This window comes from Garra rufa, chromosome 4 (assembly GCF_049309525.1).
Source record: "Garra rufa chromosome 4, GarRuf1.0, whole genome shotgun sequence".
NCBI lineage: Eukaryota > Metazoa > Chordata > Actinopteri > Cypriniformes > Cyprinidae > Garra > Garra rufa.
Genome location: NC_133364.1, coordinates 6,459,778 through 6,485,093, shown reverse-complemented (window position 1 = coordinate 6,485,093; position 25,316 = coordinate 6,459,778). Strand labels below are relative to the sequence as shown.

The 25,316-nt window shown below is 32.8% G+C and overlaps 2 protein-coding genes across 2 annotated transcripts in view; one reads left to right on the top strand and one right to left on the bottom strand.

Moving 5' to 3' along the window:
• LOC141333463 (macrophage mannose receptor 1-like) overlaps positions 1–8,063 on the top strand; it is a 24,711-nt gene extending 16,648 nt beyond the window's left edge. The window contains exons 3-5 of the mRNA XM_073838478.1: positions 5,286–5,645; positions 7,190–7,516; positions 7,635–8,063. Of these exons, the coding sequence (XP_073694579.1) occupies positions 5,286–5,645; positions 7,190–7,516; positions 7,635–8,005 (1,058 nt within the window). The 3' untranslated portion in view covers positions 8,006–8,063. The remainder of the gene's footprint in view (positions 1–5,285; positions 5,646–7,189; positions 7,517–7,634) is intronic.
• Positions 8,064–22,147: 14,084 nt separating this feature from the next.
• The window catches only part of LOC141333462 (metabotropic glutamate receptor 8-like), a 60,070-nt gene continuing 56,901 nt past the window's right edge, over positions 22,148–25,316 (bottom strand). Inside the window, exon 7 of the mRNA XM_073838476.1 lies at positions 22,148–22,836. Coding sequence (XP_073694577.1) covers positions 22,784–22,836 — 53 coding nt within the window. The 3' untranslated portion in view covers positions 22,148–22,783. The remainder of the gene's footprint in view (positions 22,837–25,316) is intronic.

Below are 25,316 nucleotides of genomic sequence, written 5' to 3'. Positions count from 1 at the left end.
AATCCTATATAGCGCTGAGGCTGTAGAAAAGATGTGCTTTGATCGCCGTGATTAAATAACACCAGCAACACATCTTACACCCAGCCTAAGTCTCCTGTGTGAGCGAATACAGAAGCATCAGTCATGCAGAGAACAAACTCGGCCAGCATCTGCGATCCATCACAACTTTCGTGGGCTCTGCTTCTTTCCATCTGGAAATCACAAAACAGAGCAGTAGTGAGTCAACACACCTTACATTTTTTGAATTATAACTTGTCTGATAAATTCTTCAAATGTGATCTTATGAAGTTCAGTAGTTCATAAGTTAAGGCATGTCAGAAAAGGATGGTGCATTTGAATATGGACACATAATAGACGATATTTGACTAAGGCAGTACAGTAGGTTTATGCAAACACCATGAATAAAAATAGCTGCTCATGATTAAGATGAAGGAAGTTTGTTTCTAATTAAAAACCACAGATTTGAATTCATTGCATGTACATGTGCACAAGCATTTACATTACACTGACAATAGCCTATAACTTTTTCTTTTCAAAGTATTTGATCTGAGAATGTAAAATTAACAAACATGCATTCTTAAAAGTAAAGGTGCTTTATGATGCCATAGAAGAACCTTTTTTTGTTTAAATGGTTCCATAAAGACCCTTTAACATCTAACCTTTCTGTTTCACAAAGAAGGTTCTTCAGATTCTAAAAAGGTAAGAAAGGGATGTTTTTTTAAAGAACCTTTGCCCCACTGGTTCTATGTGGAACCAAAAATGGTTCTTCTATGGCTTCACCTTTATTTTTAAGAGTGTACACAATATTAGGATGATTTATATGCAACACAAATGACTTTTTAACACCAGTTAATAAGACAATCTATTATTGTACATTCAACCAACATTGGACAGTTTATTTATTTATATATTTTTGATAATTAATTTAAAAAAATTTAATCATTTATTTAGTTATTTATTTTTTGAATATTGGAAAAAAACAGCAAAAATTGTAATAAAAACATAATAAAACAGTACAAAAAAAATCAAGAAAAAGCAAAAAAATAATAATAAAAAAAATAACATTAAACGGTTATTAATTGTATGCCTTTCAGAACTATCGCATAATTTGAAAGCAATAAATTAAAAATGTATTTTATTTATTTTATTTAAAGTAATATCTTTCAGTATAGAAAAAAGGATAAATCTAACAAATAATCTTTATTGTACCTTCAACAAATATTGGACTATTTATTTATTTATTTATTTATTTTTAATCATACTATATATATTTTAATCATTATTTTTTTTATTAAAAAAAGTACAGAAAAGGCAAAAAAGGAAAATAAAATAAAATAAAACTAAACTAAATTAAATTAAATTAAATTAAATAATAATAAAAATAAAAATAAAAATAAAAATAAAATGGTTGTTAATTGTATGTCTTTCAGAACTATCACAAAAAAATGTATTTTAGTATAGAAAAAATTGGTAATGTAAAAAGAGTAAAGAAAATCTATTATTGTACCTTCAACCAATATTGGATAATTTATTTATTTATATATTTTGAATAATTAATTTACATTTTTTAAAATCATTTATTTATTTATTTATTTATTTTTTGATTATTAGAAAAACAGCAACAAAAAAAATTGGAATAAAAAAGTAATAAAACCGTACAGAAAATTCAAGGAAAAACAAAACAAAAAAATAAAATAAAATGGTTGATAATTGTATGCCTTTCATAACTATCACATAATCTTGAAAGCAATGAATTAAAAATGTAATTTATTTAATTTATTTAAAGCAATATCTGAAAAAGTATTTTAGTATAGAAAAAGGCTAATCAAAAAATAATAAAGAAAATCTATTATAGTACCTTCAACAAATAGTGGACTATTTATTTTTTTTATTTTTTAATTATTACTATATATATTTTAACCGTTTTTTAAAATTAATTAAAAAAAAAGAACAGAAAATTCAAGAAAAGGCAAATGGAAAATAAAATAAAATAAAATTAAATTAAACAAAATTAAATTAAATTAAATTAAATTAAATTAAATTAAAAATAATAAGAATAAAAAATAAAATAAAATGGTTGTTAATTGTATGCCTTTCAGAACTATCACATAATTTTGCATTAAAGCAATAACGTAAAATGTATTTTAGAATAGAAAAAAGGGTAATCTAAAAAGAGTAAAGAAAATCTATTATTGTACATTCAACCAATATTGGACAACTGTTGTATTTATATATTTTTAATAATTAATTTTCTTTTTTTTTTAAATCAGCTTTGGAGTTTTATGTAAAAAAATAAACGGGTAAATTAAGTTACTGATTAACTTCTGCTGCCCAGAATGAATTTGCATGTGAGCACCTACCTTCTACAGAATTACATATAAAAGTCTTTAGTTTCTTTCAGCACATTTTTAAATGAAATAACCCTCTCATCAGGTGAGAATGACATAACTTTGCTATCTCTTATCTAATGATGCACTTTTTTCCAAATATCTAGCTGATAAAATCAGTGTTGCTATAGTGTTTTGTAAACAATATTGCATGCTTTGTACTGTTTGAAAATCTCATGTTAGTCGTTTCAATACAGCATGTATGGATCTATAACATTTGATACAAAATACAAAAATATGAAACAGGATAAATTTTAAAGGGATTCTTTAGCAGGAGAGTTTGAGTTAACAATATAAGTGTCAAAGATGTTGAGATGTCCATGTCAAAATAAATTTACAAAACTGATTTTACGTCCATAGAAAACACATTGAATGTAAGTAAAGTGTTTTTGGAGAATAAATGTCAAAATTCGGTTAAAATAAAGTCATTCAGTGTAACACAATACTTATGTTGTGTTACATTCTTATTCTGATTTGTGCATATTAAATAATATTTGTTGTAAATATGCCTGACAAGACTGTTACACTGAATGACATTTTAGTGGGTGTCTTCTGTAAATGAGGAAAAAATTATATAATTTTTTTGCTTAGAAAAACAAAAACAACTTTTTTTGTAAAACAACAACAATTTAAAGCAGTATTATACTTATTGCTTTTATGCTTGAACCCTTGTTCATCTTTGAATAATTAAAGCTGTTTTTGTTTTGTTTGCGATATATCACACACGTTTTATGGTTTTTAAAGGCGTTTCTTAAGCTCATCAAGGCTGCATTTGTTTGACCAACAATACAGAAAAAAATTTAATATTACGAAATTTTATTTCAATTACAAATGAACAGTTTTCTGTGTGAATATATTTTAAAATGTAATTTATTCCTGTGATACAAAGCAACATTTTCAACATCATTACTCCAGTTATTTATCATCAATGTTGAAAACATTTTTTTTAGGGTACTTTGATCAATAAAAGGTTAAAAAGAACAGCATTTATTTAAAATAGAAAGGTTTTCTAAGAATATACACTACGGTTCAAAAGTTTTGGGTGTATACATTTCTATTCTTTCTTTTTATTTTATAAAATAATACTTTTTTATCAGCAAGTATGTGTTAAATTAATAAAAGTGATAGCATAGATTTGCATTGTTAGAAAAGATTTTTTTTTTTTTTTAAATATTTTTAACTTATTATTCATCAAAGAATCCTGAAAAAAAAAAAAAAAAGAATCACAGGTTCCAAATAAATATTTGGCATTGATAATTCTAATAACAAATCAGCATATTAGAATGATTTCTAAAGGATCATGTGAAAATTCAGCTTTGCATCTCAGGAATAAATTTTATTTTAGAGTATATTAAAATAAAAACATTTAGCAATGTTACTGTTTTTTTCTGTATTTTTAATCAAATAAATGCAGCCTTGATGAGCATAAGAGACTTCTTTAAAAAAAACATGACAAGTCTTACTCATCCCAAACTTTTGAGCGGATGACAGTAATATTTACTGATGAATAGTGCTCAATTGTATGCAACAAAATGTTGGTGAAACTGTGGATGTAATGAAGCAAACCATTATCATATACAGTCAAACCAAAATGTATTCAGATACCTTTATTCACACATTATCACGGATTATTCGCTATAGTTTAGAAAATGGCAATAAAATAATTCTGTTAAACTGTGTCAGAACAAATGAATCCGGATAATATCACATAAAGTAATGCTTCATTTTGTTCAGTCTGTGGTGGAAAAAAAAAAAGGTCACACCTTAGCAATTAAAGAAAAAGATTTGATCCCAAATCTTTATTAGTTTTACTGGTAGTCCACTGTATGAAGAATTTTTAGGTCAAATACGTCACAGTTTACTTTATTTCGCTATCCTCACTTACATAAATGAACTGTAGTGTCTTGCACCCACTATAGTGATAGTAATAGCAATAAAAAAAAGCAATAAAGCATAGTACAGAAAATTCAAGAAAAGGCAAAAAAAGAAGATAAAATAAAATAAAATAAAAATAGTTCTTACTAGTAAACCACTATTAAACGAATATCCAAAATTATATCTGGTGTATGAATAATTTTTGGTTTGACTGTATTCTGGGAATGTTTACATATTCAAGAAAACTGAAAATAAATATAGAGACATACAGTACCTCTAGAGAGTTAATTAATTTATTTTGATTGTTTACGTCCATCTATAGGTATTTTGTTCTTGACTTCATATTGTAAAGACACTTTATGATTTAACAAAATATGTCATTTGATTTTTTTTTATGATTTTACACCTGATAATGACAAACATTTCAAACAAAAATCACTGATGGAAATGTACCGATGAGCAACATGAGACATTGCTTGTTTCTTGTGTAGCTAACAGGTAACTTATACATTTTTTTTCTCAATGAAATTGTCACAGTGTACACAGAGATACGAATCAAATAAGTAATCAACACACGTACACAACAAAGTAACCTTAAAGCCGGACAAAGAAACTCTAAACACAAACCAACTAATAAAGGGAATAAACCATAACTAGGACAGGAACTCCAAATAAGGGCACACAAGGGAGAAACCAAAGCAGACAGTTCACAGGGGTGTGGCAGAAATATTTTCTGCAAATTTCTTTTAATGCAAATAATAATAATTTTTTTTTTTTTACTTTTCAACAATCCTTTCTTGTGTGGTTTGTGTTTAAAAGCAGATAGTGGTTTAAACACAATCAGCCTCGCTATGATGTTGCTCCATGTGCTGCTGCTCCTCTGCGGTGAGTATTTAACTTTGTCTGTATCATAGTTTGCTTGATTGTTTTTCTCATACAACACAAATGGGTTTTGATTACTTAAATTTCCAACACATTTTGCATGAGATGGTATGGTGCTAAAACCTGAATATTTCTCCTCAGCTTTTCCTCCTTCAAATGCTAAAGGCAGACTAAGAGTATTCCACAGAGGAGTGAAGGACGTTATTAGAACGGATGCTGTAAATGAATGCAAAACAAACTACACTGACCTCGTCACAGTTTATGACCAACACGACAATATGGAACTAAGTACTCTGGTCAGTAATGCTCCTGCTAACCCTAGTGGCTGGATTGGTGCATATATTGGAAACCGCAGTAAGAAATGTTCAAATGGTGATGAAGTCACATATAACCAAAGTTTTAATATGAATTGTGGGGAAACTTGCTGTGCTGCTATGAAAGCTGATGGAAACTGGGAAGCTGTCCAATGCAGTGAGAACAAAACATTCATGTGTTATAAAGGTAATAAAATACCTCATAAATATTTCATTTTACAATGAATTAACGCTTGTGCGTTCAAAAAAATTAAGTTACACATAGGTGCAAAATGGACAAAAATGTCCATGTCCAAAAATGTATAAAAAATATGATTTATTAATATTTTTTCCACTTTCACTAATGTCAATTTTACGGTGGCCGAGAGAGCTCAACGCGCTGCAAACGTGAGAAAACACATGCAAACAGAAAAAACGAATTAAGAAAACATCTTCATCAGTTTGACAACACGGGCGCTGCAAATCCTCGCAACGCAAACACAAATACAGTAACGCGCTGCAAATTCTCACAACACAACCAAACTCAGAAACGCGCTGCAAACACAGGAACGCTCTACAAACTAACAAACGCGCTGCAAATAGCATGGTCCACAACGGAAATGTTTCAGGGGGACCTCAAAAAGTGACGAACCCATCTGGGACCTGATTATTTATATCACTATATTACCTGATTATTTATATCACTATCACCTTTAAGGGATACTATACTATCACTAAAAGGTGATAGTTCACCGACAACACCTCTGCACTGACCAACAGCCACTGAAAAAATAATCAGGTCCCAGATGGGTTCGTCACTTTTTGAGGTCCCCCTGAAACATTTCCGTTGTGGACCATGCTATTTGCAGCGCGTTTGTTAGTTTGCAGCGCGTTTCTGAGTTTGGTTGTGTTGTGAGAATTTGCAGCACGTTTCCGTATTTGTGTTTGCGTAGCGCCTGTGTTGTCAAACTGATGAAGATGTTTTCTTAATTTGTTGTTGTTTTTTCTGTTTGCATGTGTTTTCTTAAGTTTGCAGTGCGTTGAGCTCTCTTGGCCACCATACAATTTTTTAACCAGCATTTGTTCTATTCATAGATACCAAACATTCATTAATTTTCAGAAATGCTGGTTTGTTTACATAATGCAAAGTGTTTTTTTATGAAAAAATGAAAAATAGTAGTTAATTTCCATATACTAAATGCTAAGCAGAATTGTTGTATTTTCTTATTAGATTATTGGGTGTGTCTGTGAAGAAGAACAACAAAATTTTGAGGCATTTATATTTTGTATGTAGTGTTAGATTTAAAAAAAAAATGTATATGACAAAAAAAATAAAAATAAAAAAAAATGGCACAATCTAGTCAAAAATTATAAAAATGTCAAATTTGAAGCCTTGCCGATAGAATGAATGCCTATTAGCAAATATTGCATCATTTTATAGTCAAATGGCCCTGGGTTAAATAATTGGGTTTTAATGGGTTTCAATGTAGACATTTTTGTCCCTAAGGTCCTGAGTGTGAGTATTTTTTGTACGGAGGGTAAAATTGATTTTTGAAGGAAATGAGGGTGAAATATGAAATATTATCAAAATCAATAAAAATAAACACCTGAGTCAAAATTTATGCAGCTGGCATTAACACATGCACACTTATAACAAAAAAAAAAAAAAAAAAAAAAAAAAAAACTGAAATGGACAAAAATGGTTGCACAAGGGTTAAACAAAAATAATACTATTTTTCAACACTGATACAGATGTTGGGCGAGCATCATACAACTACACCTTAATCACTGAAAAAAAATCCTGGTTTGAGGCTCAGCTGCACTGCAGGGAGAATCACACTGATTTAGTCAGTATCAGAAATGCGGAGGAAAATGAAAGAGTGAAAAAAGCACGAAATGAGAATACGGATCCTTTCTGGATCGGCCTGCTGGAGGACAGTGTGGAATGGAATGATGGAGGACAATCTGCTTACAGAAACTGGAAATCTGAATATCTGCAATCACAGAAAACGGAAGCTTACATGGTTAAAGACGAGTATTGGGTTAAAAATAATGGTGAACATTATTCTCTGTGCTACAGTAAGACAACACAACACATGCTTTGAAATTCAAATAATTCCTGATTTACCATGACACGCTGTTGTAGTTTGGAGTATTTCACTAGTTTTACAAGTTTTTTTATACATTTTCCCCCCAGAAAGCCTTATTCATGTCAGTTCTTCTAACATGTCCTGGGAGAAAGCTCTGGATTACTGCAACAGTCAACCGAATACTTCTGGACTACTGCGTATCGAGTCTAGAGATGATCACATAGAAATAGAACGAGAGCTAAAAAGGCAGAAGATCTCGGGGCCGGTGTGGGTGGGGCTTAGACAGAGCCGACTTTTCGGATTCTGGATTTGGTACAACGGGCTCCGTGTGGGACCCTGGACCAACTGGAAAGGAGGAAGCGCACCAGAACATCAGATATCCGAGCACTGCGGTGCCATAGAGAAAGTGAACGCTCAGTATAAATGGTGTGATAAAGACTGCAGATCTGAGTTTAGAGTTTTATGTGAAGGGAAATAATATACTATATATCTTACAAACCATCATGTTCTTGATGTGTTCTTTAGATTATGCTATATTCTCCTTAGTAGCTGTCATTTCTTTGATATAAATCAATAAAATGTAATTAAAATAATGTAATTTAATATTAAGCACTTGTTCAGCTTAAATAGTTAATTTCTAAATAATTCATTACGTTGTAAATCATTTAAAATGAATGCTGCTTTGCTTCACTTTGTCAAATAATTCAATAAACATTGTTTACCAATCAATTTACTGTACAGTCTTGTATCCTTATGACACAAACACTAATACAAAAACATCAATAAACAAATAAAATATCAAGAAGGTTTTTATTTTCAAAGTTTAGCACAGATAAATGTGAAATCAATGTCACACGTAAACTGGCATAAAAATTGCACACGATTTGTGATCAGATTCCTCAGAATGCAGAAAGAAAATAATTTAATGAAAGAAAAAGATAAATATATATATTTTTTTTTATGTAATATACATTATATGTGACCCTGCACCACAAAAACAATCATAAGGGTCAATTTTTCGAAATTGAGATTTATACATCATCTATAGCTGAATAAATAAGTATGGTTTGATATGATAAGACAATATTTGTCTGAGATACAACTATTTGAAAACCTCCAATCTGAGGGTGAAAATGAAAACAAAATATTGAGAAAATCGCCTTTAAAGTTGTCCAAATGAAGTTCTTAGCAATGCATTAAAGGTTTGGGATGAGTGAGATTTTTTATGTTTTTAAAAAAAAGTCTCTTATGTTTAGCAAAGATTTATTTGATCAAAAATGCAGAAAATTATAAAATATCATCGCAATTCAAAATAACAGTTTTTTATTTTAATCTACTTTAAAATGTAATTTATTTCTGTGATGAAAAGCTGAATTTTCATCAGCCATTGCTCCGCTCTTTAGTGTCACATGATCCTTCAGAAATCATCTAATATACTCATTTATCAAAAACAGTTGTGTTGCTTAATGTTTTTTGGAACCTGTGATACTTTTTTCAGGATCCTTTGATGAATAAAAAGTTAAAAAGAACAGCTTTTATTCAAACAATAACTAAAAAAACAAAAAAACAACAAACTAAAACAATAAAGTCTTTACTATCACTTTTTATCAGTTTAACACATCCTGCTGAATAAAAGTATTAATTTCTTTCAAAGAGAGAAAGAAAGCAAAAAAATAAATGACCCCAAACTTTAAACAAGGTGTTTATTGTTACAAAAGTTTTCTATTTTAACTAAATACTGTTCTTTTTAACGTTTTATTTATCAAAGTATATCAAAGTATATATATATATAAACTGATAATAAATCAGCATATTAAAATGCTTTCTGAAGGATCATGTGACAATGAAGACTGAAGTAATGATGCTGAAAATTCAGCTTTGCATCACAGGAATAAATATATTAAAATACAATTGTATATCTATCTATCTATCTATCTATCTATCTATCTATCTATCTATCTATCTATCTATCTATCTATCTATCTATCTATCTATCTATCTATCTATCTATCTATCTATCTATCTATCTATCTATCTATCTATCTATCTATCTATCTATCTATCTATCTATCTATCTATCTATCTATCTATCTACACTGTAAAAAATTGCTGTAGTTCTGCAGCTGGTTGCCAGTAACTTACTGTAGATTTTTAATTTATGTTATTTACTGGCAACAGTTTGTTCAAAGTTAAATGAACATTAAACATTAACAAGTCTTTGTCTTTACAGAATAAAACTATAAAATAACAACCTACTGCAAAGCATTCTGGGAACCAGAAACCTTCATCAACCTTTTTCTGTTTTTTTCCTTCAGATTTTGGTTCCCAGAATGCTTTGCATGAGGCTGTTATTTTAGTTTTATTCTGTAAAGATAAAGACTTGTTAATGTTTAATGTTCAATTAACTTTGAACAAACTGTTGCCAGTAAATAGCATAAATTAAAATCTACAGTAAGTTACTGGCAACCAGCTGCCAGTAATACTGTAATTTCTACAGATTTTGTTTACAGTGTATCTATCTATCTATCTATCTATCTATCTATCTATCTATCTATCTATCTATCTATCTATATATATAGTGTATATATATATATATATATATATATATATATATATATATATATATATATATATATATATAGTGTATATATATGTATATATATATATATATATATAGAGAGAGAGAGAGAGAGAGAGAGAGAGAGAGAGTGTATATATGTATATATATTATACTATATTCAATTTAAAGTAAAAAACTGAGATCATTTGACAGATATACAAAAGGCTAAATAAATATTTATGCATGTGGAATAACGTTTTCACATTAAGAAAATAGCTCTTTTGTAAATAATGCACATATATAATAAGAAGCATGTAACTTGCAATAACTTAATTTAAATACAAATGCCACTATTGCATTGCAAAGACTAACTAGACTGGGTGGTTAGTGAATAAGTAAATACGTTTTTGCTCTGAAATATTGTCTTTTGTCTCAAAAGGAGTTTTATTTTGAACACAAATTATTGATGCCATTTAAAACCGCTGCACACCGTTTTCTCGCAAAACAACAAGAGAAAGGTTCTAATTACATTTCGAATCAGTGCCGCTCCAGCCCACAATGATATTTTTTCTTCGACTTAATTGCTAATTTCACAATATCTGCATGAGTAATGACATTTCAGACAAGTCTAGGGGAAAAAGAGGGGGGAAAGTAGATTGTAAGCGTTCCGGGTCGCAGTCGCGGTCGGAGCTGACATTCCTCAGGGTCCTCGTCCACACTCAGTAGGTGACCTTTCTGACCCGCGGGCAGCATCGAATATGAGCCGCAGAGGTCAGCGGAACTAGTGGGCACTTCATTATCAGCCTGCTAGGAGAACCGTTACCATGCCAACTTCTGGTTGACCGTCACCGGCGCAGACCCTTGCTGAACTTATACTCGGCGTGTGGCATTAATTAGAGGCGGCGTGCATAAACGCAGTTCTGTCCACATTAACGCATTTGCCGCATGCTTTAGGAGAGGGAGCGAAATGCATTATGTCATTTTTCGCACTGCTACATTTCCTTGAATGTCTCAGACATGGAGGAGGTCGCATGGTTGCATTTGAGGTTGCATTTTGTTTTCAAGAATATTTTTTGTAATGTGTAATTAAACACCTCCACAGCTTCCTTGTTCTGAGTGTCTTGTAAAAATGATCACTGATTTTCTTTGCACCAAAAACAGATGCAAAATGTTTTCTGTTTTCGGTTGCTATTTAGTGTAAACTGGTCTTTTTTAATGCTAAAATGGCTGTAATTAAACTCAAAAAGACACACTAAAACCTCAAAAGCATGTGACAGGAGCTGACAGGACACGCTTTAAAATGCATACATCAGCGACATGTTTCCTCCTTCTGGGCTGGTTATTGTAGCGTACATTTAGTTCCTCTCCCAGCCTTATGCTTTATGAATGCGCCGTGAACATCTACCCACTCGACCCTGATGGCTCCGACCAGATCTGCCCTTGTTACCGAGCAATGTCATCCACATCTCGTTTTTCAATCATCCCCTGCACCTTTCTCTATCTCTCAACAGCGAGATGAATGAAACGAGGCACAATGGAACACGGCGAAACGGGTCGAACGGTTCGGCTCAAAGATCCCCATTTGGCAGGATCATCAATACACAGAGCGGGAACACGGGCTCTAACAGCCCTGTGGACTCGGAGACCAAAAGCGGCACCTTCATTAAAACTTCAGCCAAGTGCGTGACTGACGACAAGCCCTCCGCGTTCAAAACGCTCAGCCGAAGTGTCAGGACTCGCGGTGAAAAGGCTCTGGGCGCTTTGTAAATGGAGCCGAACCGCATTGCTGTCCCTCGTGTCTGCCATTAGAGCAAAAATCCCGTTAGGCCTGAAAAGTTTTATGTGTGGAAAATTGCCGTGGGTACTCTGAGGATCACATTTGACCAGGTCTGGAGTCATTATGATAGCGGGCCGCTGCTTTTAAAGCAAAACTAGCTTCTAAAAAGATGAAAGTAGATCATAATCCTCGAAAAAGGACTGGAGGATTGAACAGGCACTCAGACCTTAACAGCGGTATTAAAACAGATCCTTTTATTTATTATTATTTTTTAAATCAGTTATTTAACTATCATTGAGGTACGATAATAGCTTTTATTATTATTATTATGGATTATTTTCATTTTTATATTTTTGCTTTCATTTAAATTTGATCATTTTGACATTGTTTAATTTCTAGTTTTAGTTGTGCTTTCATCAGATTTTGTTAGGTTTTTATATATTATTTTGTTTTTATTTTATTTAAGTTTTAAAATTTAGTACTTAAGTGCATAGTTTACTTTTTTTGTTGCGTTTGTTTTTATTGTAGCCCTTGTTTTAGTTATTTTAGGAAATTAGTATACATCATTTCAGTTATTTTAATAATTTGTTGTGCGTTTTTGTTGTTTTTATTGTTCATTAGTTTTTTAGTTACTTTTCTTCTAGTTTTTATTAGTTCATTTTTAGTCCATTAGTACATTATTTTAGTAATTCTATTTTTTTATTTCAGATTTTTTGTTATTTTAGTAATTTTGTTGTGTGTTTTGTCATTTTTATTGTTTATTACTTTTAATTATTAATTTTATAGTTTAGTTTTAGTTACTTTAGTGCATAGTTTAAGTTATTTTAGTAATTTTGTTTTTGCCATTTTTTTTTTCATTTTTTTTATATGGTTTAATTTTTATTACATCAGTTTATTACATCATTTTATTATTTATTTGTTTTTTAAATCTAACTTTTATTTTAGTTATTTAGTTATTTTAGTAATTTTGTTGTGTGTTTTTTCTTTTGTTTTTTATCAATCTTTATTACAGTTGTAGTTATTTAAGTGCATTAATTCGTATTTTGTTGTGTTTTCCATTTTATTATGTTTTTGATTTTTTTGTTTGTTTTTGTGAATTTAATTAAAATGTTGGTACATAAAGTTAAAATAATTTTGTTGTTTGTGTAATTTTTGTTAGTTTTTTGTTTTTATTTATTTTCATTTCATTTGATAAATAAAAATAATGAGAAATGGTGCCTTGCCAATTAGCTGAAATAAAATAAACGTACGTTTTAAAATTTTATTTCAGTTCAGTATTTTTTATGGATTTACTTTACTATTTTAACCCTGGCGCACAGATGTACAATACACAGATGCTTGTATTTTAAATGAATATATTGACATTAATAAAGCAAATTGCTCAGTAAAGAACTGCAGAGCCTTCTAACAAACAAAGACTTTCATGCATTTTCTGGGAAGTGTGTTGATGTCCACTTTGCCAATTGATCAGCAGGGAACTCAAAGGGAGGCTCTGACTTTCTACTGAGATGCTTCTGCATCCTTTGGTCTGCGGCTTGAAAGTGTCACAGTCCAAAGCACCGCACTTAAATCAATAACCCTGAATATCGCCCGAAGGTCAGAAAATACGGAGGGAGGCAGAATTCATCAAGCAACGGGAGATGAAACCGAAGGGATTTTCATAAATTGTGCACATTTTGTGGTAAAAGGTCAATGACTCCTCAAGAACAAAACGTGGTTTTGTCTTTATAATTTACTTCCTCATCACGGGCCTCAAGTCTGAATTCTAGTTCTAGTGTCTTGGACACCCACACTGAACCCATGCCAACAAATGCCATAAACTATTTTCAGACCATTTAAGGAATAGTTTACCCAAAAATGTACTCACCCTTAGGCCATCCAAGATGTAGATTTTGTTTCTTCATCAGATTTGGATAAATGCAGCATTGCATCACTTGCACACTAATGGATCCTCTGCAGTGAATGGGTGCCGTCAGAATGAGAGTCCAAACAGCTGATAAAAACATCACAATAATCCACAGACAATCCCCAAAATGGCATGCTTCAAAGAAACAAATTCACCATTACTGCATTTTTAACTTAAAACCTTTACTTTGAGTCCAATATCCATAATCTTCCCGTGAACAAGTTTATCTCACATCAAAATTTAGCAAGATATTTGTTAAAAACTATTTTGGACCATTTTCACATTTGCAAACAGGGCTTGATTTGTTCTCTCCTGATTCAGATGTTTTCACTGAAGAAAGCAATACTATGAAAAGACAAAACATATTTTTGCTGGTGCTATGGTTTGACATTAAGAACATCTTAATGATGGATTTGTTTCTTACAAAGATGCAACTTTTCACTCCACAAGACTTTAATTGATGGACTGGAGTGGTATGGATTACTTCTGGATTATTGTGATGTTTTTATCAGCTGTTTGGACTTTCATTCTGATGGCACCCATTCACATCCATTGGTGAGCAAATGATGTAATCTGATGAAGAAACAAACTCATCTACATCTTGGATGGCCTGAGGGTGTACTATTTCATTTTAGACATTACTCTCAGATCTCATTACTGTAATGTATTTATAAATTATTTAGTAGGTATTTGTTGTACTGCCTTTAAATGTAATGTTTAATTTTTTAATCTTACAGCTAAAATAATGTAATGCACAGACTCAGATGATGACCACAGAAACTTTTCTATATCTCCTTGATATTTCCAAGCTCATAAATCAGAGGCTCTTTACAAAATTTTTTCCTACTTTTGCAAAAAAAAAAAAAAAAAAAAAAACTCACCCTCAACCATAACCCTGTACATTCTTCACAGTTTCGCTTGCGTGGAGGGAACACGACCGCAGTCGAGCATGACAAACAAGAACTTCACAAGCGCAGCTCTTTGCCAGCTTTGGGATTTTTGTAGCGTGCGGCCATTTCTCACTGATGCTGTCAAGATGTGAGATTCTGCCTGTGAGCGGCTCCTGCGCCTGCAAACCCACATACAGCGTGCCTGTGGCTGTCCTGTTGTACTGCTACAAGAGCAGATTGAGAAGGCATGACGAGAGGGTTTCATGTTGATGCTTTAAGAGCATGATTGACAAGTTAGTTGAGAAACACATGCAAAATTTCATAGAAAAGACTGTGTCCTTTAATTTACCTTGATATTTTAGGATAAAGAAGTTAAATGTACTATGCAGTTGCACTGTCCAGCACAAAAAGACCATCTGCTAGGGGAAAAAAAATGACTTAAATTCTCAAAACATCAATGCATGACCATCCATATTTACTGAATATTGCCTGAAGGCCAGAAAATATAGAGGAATGTAGAATTCGTCAAGCAACAGGAGACAAAACTGACAGGATTTGTATATATTTTGCACATTTTTGCACAAAGTTCACATATAAGTCATCATTAAGAGGTTAGTTTAGAACTGGTTTGAATTGTTTTTGCTTGTAAATGGTGTTTAATTTGTCCATATTTCCCTCCTGATTCAAATAAGATGACTTTTTCACCGCATAAAGCAATATTATGGATAGAGGACTCGTATTTTAGCTGAAGCAATGGTTTGAAGTTAAAAAATGACTTAATGATTGATTTGTTTCTTATAAACACAGTTTTTACTTCACAAGATATTAATTGATAGACTGGAGTATTTGTGGATTATTGTGATGTTTTTTATTAGCTGTTTGGACTCTCATTGTGATGGCACCCATTCACTGCACTGTTGAGCCAGTGATGTAATGCCAGATTTCTCCAGTGGAGAGTTTAGAATTAAATTTACCTATATGTTTTGGGATGAAAGAGTAAAATGCACAATACAATATACTTTAGCTTTCATCCACACCACATAAACATGATCTACTGAAAGTAAGCAGCCAAAAAAAAAAAAAAAAAAAAAAAAAAAAAAAAAAACCGACCTATTCTCAAAGCATCAATGTGTGACCATCCATATTTACTGAATATTGCCTGAAGGCCAGAAAATAGGGATGTTGAATTCATCAAGCAATAAGAGACAAAACTGACATTTCACAACTTAATTTAGAACTGTTTGGACTGTTTTTGCTTTTAAACACTGCTTAATATGTCCATATTTCTCTCCTGATTCGGACTAGATGACTTTTTCATTGCATAAAGCAATATTATGGATAGAGAACTCGTATTTTAGCTGAAACAATGGTTTGAAGTTAAAAATGTCTTACTGATTAATTTGTTTCTTATTAACACAAGATACTTCACAAGATATTAATTGATAGACTGGAGTATTTGTGGATAATTGTCAAGTTTTTATCAGCTGTTTGGACTCTCATTCTGGCGGCACCCATTCACTGCATTGGTGAGCAAGTGATGTAATACTAGATTTCTCCAATCTAAATATTAACACATGACCATTCATATTCACATGTCATCTCTTAGTGATTATTTTGGTTCTTCTAGTCACATGAAAGTTTTCCAGACCTTATGCTCTGGATGGTGTAGCACCTATACAGCTCTGCAGATCCTTATATATTCACCATGTAAGAAATTTAGATGAGATAATGCCAACTTTTTTGGACCGGAACAGCAAGCCTGGAGCTCCTGTGAAAGCAGACCAAAGCACAGAAGTTCACATGCAAATCTTAAAGGCACAGCAGCATGAAAATAACCTGTTTATTTCTAAAGGTTGAAATTATTATGCAAAGAATGTTAGTTTTAAGACACAAGCATTTACATTTATAATAATAAAAAATACTGTTGTTTTTCTGTAGTACAGTTCTGTATCAAGTACCATGTGTGTGTTCATATGCCGTTAAATCCCAAACACTCCGATCGTAATTAACCAGATGAAGCACCAGTAACGCTTCCGTCTCGATGGTATTCACGGAGACAAAATGATTGACAGCTATGACATTTCTGACAGTTCGCTCATCCCAAGTGTAGTGTTTTTCTAAACACTTTGGAGCCATTCATATGTTCGCTGTCTTGTACCAAAGCCGAGGGAGAGAAATCACAAAGCTGTGAAAAAAAACAACAAAACAACAAGACTGAGGAGCATTAGTGCATTTGAATACTAGCATGCAAGATTAACATTTTGTCAAGGTGTTTAAGAGAAGTTTTAGATTTTGGATTCAGTTCTGCATAAAAGAAATGGGACAAAATAAATTTGCCACGTTGCAAATTAGTCTTAAATACATTTTTAATCTATAACAAAACAAAGAAATCAACATACATTTAAACCGAAGTAATTCCTGAATAATTCTGAGATGCAAAAGACAGTAACCACAATGTTTTGCATGGGCTTTCAGAGCTTGTTTCACTCATAAGTGCCTCTTTCATGCATGTTCCCCGGAGAGATTACGTCTCATAAAACAACTGACAAAATATATTGTATGTTCACATTTGGGTGCAACTGTGTTGCTATCCTGCAGCTGGAAGTCTGGAGATTAAACTTATTTCCCGCCTCATCCTCCTTTGGGGACGGCCATTCTGGGTCCCGCACACAATAAAGTGGCGCTTCTACTCAAAATTATTCTGTTTTTCACTGCTGCTTAATCTTATTAGGCAAAACTAACACACAACAAAAATAGCTTTCCACAGGCTCAAAGTTAAAGAAGAAAAATACAGAAAAGAAAAGATAAACTTATCCGAATTCACAGTTCTCTGTCTGGGAAAACACTTGTGGAAGAGCTTTGAAAGTGGTATTTAGAGTATCATAATGGTCTGGTTTTAGTCCATATGAGTTTTGGGATTAAAAAGCATGATGCTCATTAGTGCATTTTTTTGCATCTTTTGTAACGCAGTAAAAAAAATGTAAGTGCTGTGAAAAGTTTTGGTTGAAAATCCAAAAAAGACAAATACTCAAATAACAAAAAGGGATGCAATAGACCTCTGGTTCCGATCAGTGTTCCATGGTTCCCATTTAGTTTTAGTTATTTTTCCTGCAAAAAAAAACTGCTAAAACCAGCCTAAACTTTTAGTTCTCTGCCCGGGAAAACACTTCGACTGGAATAGTTTTGAAAAATGGTATTTAGAATATCGTAATGATCTGGTTTTAGTCCATATGAGTTCTGGTATTAAAAAATCTGATGCTTGTTACTGCATTTTTTTTTTTGCTTCTTTTGTAATGCAATAAAAAAAATGTAAATGCAGTTTATGCAAAAAAAACAAAAAGACAAATATTTTAATAACAAAAAGTGATGTAATCGACCTCTGGTTCCCATCAGTTTTCTGTGGATCCCATGTAGTATTAGTTATTTTCCCTGCTTAAAAAAACAGCTAAAACCAGTCAACCAATTTACGCTGTTTTTTGTTTTTTTTTTCAGTTTGAGAGATGCAAAATTGAGGAAGAAAAACACAGAAAAGATAAGATAAACTTATCTGAATTCACAGTTCTCTGCCCTGGGGAAACATTTAGACTGCAATATTTTTGAAAAATTATATTTAGAGTATCATAATGGTCTGGTTTTAGTGCACAATAAATTCTGGGATTAAAAATCATGATGCTTATTAGTGCATTTTTTTTTTTTTTTTTTTGCATTGAAAAATTATATTTAGAGTATCACAATGATATATTTTTCTGTGCACAATAAGTTCTGGGATTAAAAAGCATTATGCTCATTAGTGCATGTTTTTGCAATGCAATAAAAAATATGCAAAGTTTTGGTTTGCATCTTTTGTAATGCAGTAAAAAAAGCAAGTGCTGTTTAGGCACTTCCAAAAAAAAAAAAAAAAAAAATCCAAAAAGAGAAAAACTTAAATAACAAAAAGGGATGCAATCGACCCCTGGTTCCGATTAAAGTTCCTTGTTTCCATTTAGTTTTAGTTATTTTCCCTGCTGAAAAAAAAAACACACATCTAAAACCAGCCTAAACTGGTTGGCTGGTTTTAGCTGGTAATCTAGCCTGGTTTTAGCTGGTCTAAGGCTGGTTTTAGAAGGGATTTGGCCACTTCCTTAGCTAGTCAGACTGGGAGACCAGCTAAAACCAGCTGCTTCCAGCTTAAACCAGGCAACTAACTAAAGCTGGTTTTAGCAGGTGTTTTTTGTTGTTGTTGTTTCTTCAGTGGGAGCGATGCAAAGTTGAGGAAGAAAAACACAGAAAAGAAAAGATAAACTTATCTAAATTCACAGTTATGTAGGAAAACATTTTGACTGGAATAGTTTAGAAAAAAGGCATTTAGAGTATCATAATGGTCTGGATTTAGTACAAAATAAGTTTTGGGATCAAAAAGCATGATGCTTATTAGTGCATTTTTTTCAATCGACCTCTGGTTCCGATTAGAGTTCCTTGTTTCCGATTTAGTTTTAGTTATTTTCCCTGCTGAAAAACCCCCCAGCTACAACCAGCCTAAGCTGGTTAACTGGTTTTAGCTGGTCTAAGGCTGGTTTTAGAGGAGTTTTGGCCACTTCCTTAGCTAGTCAGGCAGGGAGACCAGCTAAAACCAGCTGCTTCCAGCCTAAACCAGCTAAGACTATAGCCAACTAGCTTAGGCTGGATTTAGCTGGTTTTTATCTTTAGCAGAAGAGATGCAAAGTTGGGGACGAAAAACACGAAGCACGAAAAGATAAACTTATCTAAATTCACAGTTCTCTGTATGGGAAAACCTTTCGACTGGAATAGTTTAGAAAAATTATATTTAGAGTATCACAATGATCTATTTTTTGTGCACAATAAATTCTGAGATTAAAAAGCATGATGCTCATTAGTGCATTTTTTTTGCATCTTTTGCAATGCAATAAAAAATATGCAAAGTTTTGGTTAAGAATCCAAAAAGACATACTTAAATAACAAAAAGTGATGCAATCGACCTTTGGTTCTGATCAGTGTTTCTTGTTTCCGATTTAGTTTTAGTTATTTTCCTTGCTCAAAAAACCCCAGTTAAAACAATCCTAAGCTTTTTTCAGCAGGGTTAGTATGCTACATAAAGTTAAACTAACTTAAAAAGAGAAATGGTTTTACGGTTTTAGTTTTAGTTCACTATAATAATCCTGTTTAAGTTAAATCAAGCCTTAGAGAAAACCAGAAAGGATTAAGATCTAAAGTCAGAACAGCTGTTTTGGCTGCAATGGCAACAGATCCAGATCCCTCCAAAACGATGAGTTTGCTGATTCCGGTCCTTACCTGAGACACGTCTGCCTCTGTACCTCCTGACTGACATATCGAAGAGCAGTCAAGACAGAAGTGGAGACAGACGGGAGATTGGATGCTCCCGGAAGCACGTTTGTACGGGGGGCAAAGTAATTGAATTAGCTCGGTGGAGATAGCAGGGATTAGCTCTTGAGAAGCAGCTCAGGTCCGGGGCAAACCGACAGCCTCCAGCGCTGCGGCGCAGGTCTCGCTCAGCACCTGCTATGTCAGTCCACACAAGCGGGAGGCGGTCGAGCCATAGGCGCTCTGCTGTCAGTCAGGACTCAAGGCAAGGTCGATTCACCCAGAACATATCCTCACTGCTGGATATATGCAGGCACAAACTGGCACCTGTTCAAAACAATCTCAGTTCTCATTAAAAGCTCTGTCAAGACTGAAAAGTTAAAGGATTGGTTCACTTCCAGAATAAAATTTTTCTGATAATTTGCTCACCCCCATGTCATCCAAGATGTTTTTAGTCTTTCTTTTGTCAGTCGAAAAGAAATTAAGTTTTTTGTTTTTTGAGGAAAACATTCTAGGATTTTTCTCCATAGTGGACTTCAATGGGTTTTTATGCAGCTTCAAAGGGCTTTACATGTTCCCAGCCGAAGAAAAAGGGTCTTATCTGGCGAAACAATCTTGCATTTTCTAAAACTTTCTTTGGGTCAGTACTTTGGCCTACATCATGCATGACCTTTCCAACATGATTACATAATGCATAAAGTCGGGCTAGTGCAAGATGAAAAATTGTGCATATACATTTAATTTTTAATTTTAATTTTTTTTTTAGAAAATCATTTTGCTAGATAATGCTTATTCCTTGGCTGGGATTGTGTAGAGCCATTTGAAGCTGCATTAAATTTGGACCTTCAACCCCATTGAAGTCCACTATATGGAGAAAAATCAATGTTTTCCTCAAAAAACCTTTTTTTTCGACTGAAGAGAGAAAGACATGAACATCTTGGATGATATGGGGTGAGATAATTATCAGGAACTTTTTATTCTGGAAGTGAACTAATTCTTTAAATAAACTCTTTTTAATTGATTTGTAATCGCCTTCGAATGTTTAACAGAAGAAAAGTACGGCTTTAAAATCATCATAAGTAGGCCTAAATTTACCTGTAAAATATATGTATTTCCAAATATTTTTTTCAATGCAAATATATGTTTATCAACTTTGCAGAAAAACCTGTTGCACAATTTATATGCCTTCTGTCATCTGATCCAGCAGTAAAACAACAGTTCACGTGTATTTTTGCTGTCAAATCTATACTAAGAGTTTTTATCTTTTAATGAGCTTTATTTGCTCATTTCTCAATCATTGTTGTGCAAACATGCATTGCGTGTTTTGAAACTGCTATATTTATAAAACTAAGCATGTAAATATAATCTTAAACATATTAAGAGATATAAAGTGACAACTGATATTTATATGCATTTTAGGTAAGTAGTTTGTCACTGTTCTAAAAATCTCATTGATTTACATTATAAGCAATCAGAATTTCTCACTTTTTGGCCATATAAATATCAGCAACTGCACCAAATTTCTCAGTTTGGCCAAGGATTACCAAATGTTATGTTTGCATGTACAATGTTTAAGTCTTAAGGCTATACTTATAAACCTGTGCAGTATTTTAGTGTTTATCTTTGTAAGGGATCATGCAACCTTTGGCTAATGAATTTACATGACTTCTCAAGTTGTTCATAATCTCTGGATGAAAAATAAATTTTACAGGAATTGCACAAATAACCATTTATGGCAGATAAAAAAAAACTGTAAAAGTGATTTTCTGACTCCAGAAACAAAGAAAGTCAATGGCAATTTCTTTGTGACTGACTGCGATATTTACTAGCAATTTTTAATCTAAATTTTTTTTCTAGAAAATAGCTTTTTAGGATTTTTTTTATCTGCCCTCAAATCCCAATTGCCTGATATTTTCAGGTTTTCCATGACTGTGTTAATGCCTTGCACTAGAGACTTTCATTAGAAACACTGTAAACAAGAGATATCTTTCTCCAATAATAGAGCCCAATATGAACCTTAAAAATTCCCAGACGAACTGGGTTTATATGGGATACAGAGCCTCAAAAAAGAATTTGAGTTTTGGCCTCTGGTGGTGACTGAATATGAATGAGAGCGACGCTGAAATGAAAAACAAATCTCACTGTCAAATACACATCTAACAACGCTATACATTTGCAAAACATTCCTTTATTATAAATAAATCTTCTTCATTTTTTTGGTATAAAAACTAGCATGCTTCAACCATGGCATTTTACAGCTTCACAACCCTGCGGTTACGGTTCAGTCAGCCAATACAAGACACGTCATCTCAGAATGCAGGTTTCTGACAAAGTGGGACAAGAATGAAAAAATCTGCACGACCACAAAAATACAATAACAACAAACATAGTTTGACTCTGGTAGTTTTCATATATTTTCTCTTTTTTTTTTACAACCACATTTCCAAAGTTTTACCGTGAAGGTCTCCATCTGCAGAATGTTTACACGATTATTTGTGGAAAGGTTTTTTTTTTCGTATGACTGCAAGCCTGCACCTTCAGTTTTGTGAGTGTGTGCGTGTTCACGTGTGTTCATGGCAGGATCGGTAGCTCTTGAACGCAGGATAGCAGTCTCACTGGAAGGTCCCGTAAGTCCTTTCATGTCCCAGGAAGCTGCAGGTTTTAGATTGATGCAGAACGATATAAAATTCTCATGCTCAGATGCCCATTCCAGGTCCATTCGGCCGTCAGCGCATGTCACATGACAGACGTCCTGCTTCAGACAGGGCCCCGCCCTCGGCTCCGCCCACAGAGAGCGTGGCTCTTCAGATGGCATGATTGCTGTAGCTGACATATGTCGTCTTGGTGGAAGATGCTGCTGGAGAGGAAAACACATTAGAGAATCTCATCCGCTCTCACTCGACTGCGTGTGCAGTACCTGTGCAAGTCAAGTGTTTTACTCAAGCATCATTTTACGATCACTGCACATAAAAATCTTCCAAAGGGGGTTTTTGCAGCAATTCTATAGAAGTACTTCTGTAAAGACAACACCATTTTGAAAACACAGAAGTGTGAAGTTTTAAAGAACCCTTTACCACTATGCACAATAAAAAAGGTACCATAGATGTTAAACACTCTTCATGGAACATCAATGGCTTAAAGAGCAGGTCATATGTGACCCTGGACCACAAAACCAGTCATAAGGTTAAATTTTACAAAACTAAGATTTATACATCATATGAAAGCTCACTAATTAAGCCTTCTATTGATGTATGGTTTGTTAGGATAGGACAATATTTGGCCGAGATACAACTATTTGAAAATCTGGAATCTGAGGGTGCAAAAAAATCAAAATACTGAGAAAATCACCTTTAAAGTTGTCCAAATTAAGTTCTTAACAATGCATATTACTAATCAAAAATTACATTTTGATATATTTATAGTAGGTATTTTACAAAAAATCTTCATGGAACATGATCTTTACTTAATTTCCTATTGATTTTTGGCATAAAAGAAAAATCAATAATTTTGACCCATACTATGTATTTTTGGCTATTGCTACAAATATACCCCAGCGACTTAAGACTGGTTTTGTGGTCCAGGGTCACATATGGTTTTTTAAAACCTAAAACAGGTTTAAATGCATCTAAGGTCAGAAAACATTGCAATTTTCCCCAGAATATACATTTTTGGTTTGATGTTTTCTTGAACGAATCAGTGTTTTTAAGCAAATCTTCACTAGTCTCTCCATTTAAAGGAATAGTTCACCCAAAGATGAAAATAATTAAGATATTTGTAATTAAATTCAAGAGCTTTCTGACCCTGCATAAACAGCAATGGAACTACATGCATGCATCATGGTACTCTCCTGAATAAATTGTTGAATAAAGTCATTATTTTTGTTTTCTCATAGCTTCATAACATTATGGTTGAACTATTGATGTCAAATGGACTACTTTAACAATGTCCTTACTACATTTCTGGGCCTTCACTCTTTAAAATAAAGGCGCTTTAAAAGGTTCTTCACAGCGATGCCTTAGAACCGGGGTACCCTTCCTCCAGAGTTCAGTTCCAACCCTGATCGAACACACCTGTCTGTAATTATCAAGTGCTCCTATAAATCCTAATAAGTTGGTTCAGTTGTGTTTGATCAGAGTTGGAGCTGCACTCTGCAGGAAGGTAGATCTCCATGAACAGGGTTGGGCATCCCTGCTTTTGTAACGACATGAGTGTGAGTAATTAAAGAGTTTTCATCTTTGGGTGAAGTATCCCTTAATAAACACTCTTTAAACAGAACTTTAACTTTAACGTTCTCTCAAAGTTACAAATAAAATTTATTCCAAACATTAGTAGAACATATGTGACCCTGGACCACAAAACGCATCTTAAGTAGCATGGGTATATTTCTAGCAATAGCCAAAATTATAGATTTTTCTTTTATGCCAAAAATCATTCGAACATTAAGGAATGATCATGTTCCATGAAGATATTTTGTCAAAATTAGTTTTTGATTAGTAATATGCATTGCTAAGAACTTCATTTAGACAATTTTAAAGGTTTATTTAGATTTTTTTTTGCACCCTCAGATTGTTAGTCCAAAAATTTGTTTTAAAAATTGTTTTACTTCGACCAAATATTGTCCTAACAAACCATAAATCAACGGAAAGCTTATTTATTCAGCTTTTAGGTACAAAAATTTCAGCTTTAAAAAAGGTACCCTTATGACTGGTTTTGTGGTCTAGGGTCACATTTGTCCAAAGTTATCTGGCATTTAATAATGTTTTCAAAATGTTACCAAAAAAAAATATATATATTTTTTTTTAAATTTTCATTGAATATATTTTCCTGAAATGTTCCACGTTTTTTTTTTTTTTAAATGAAACCTGTTTCAGAATGTTCAGAGAAAATTCAAAAGTGAAGGTTCCATAATGTTTTCAAAAAGATAAAACGGAATGTTCCCTTATTTTAAAATCTATACATTTTGAATGTTTAAAGAATATTTACAAATAATGTTTTTATACTGTAATAGAAATGTTAGCTAGGTGTTCTTAAAACAGATGGCGTAAAAATGAAACCTGTCTATAGGGTTACAGAACAAATCTTTTTGGTGAACAGATTTATAAGAGTCACTGTAATAATCAAAAACTCCAACCACTACTGGCTAGCCGCATTTCTGTTTCCTTCTCCAAAACCTTTCTTCTCATCTCTTTTCTAAATGAAAGTATCACAGTGCCCAAGAATCAAACTTGTCTAATTCAGTCAGCAAATGTTTGGGGTGGTCTTGATACTGATGCACGAGTTGCGCTTTAATGTTTCATAAGGCAAAGCATCACCTGCAGCACAGAACAAAATAATTGG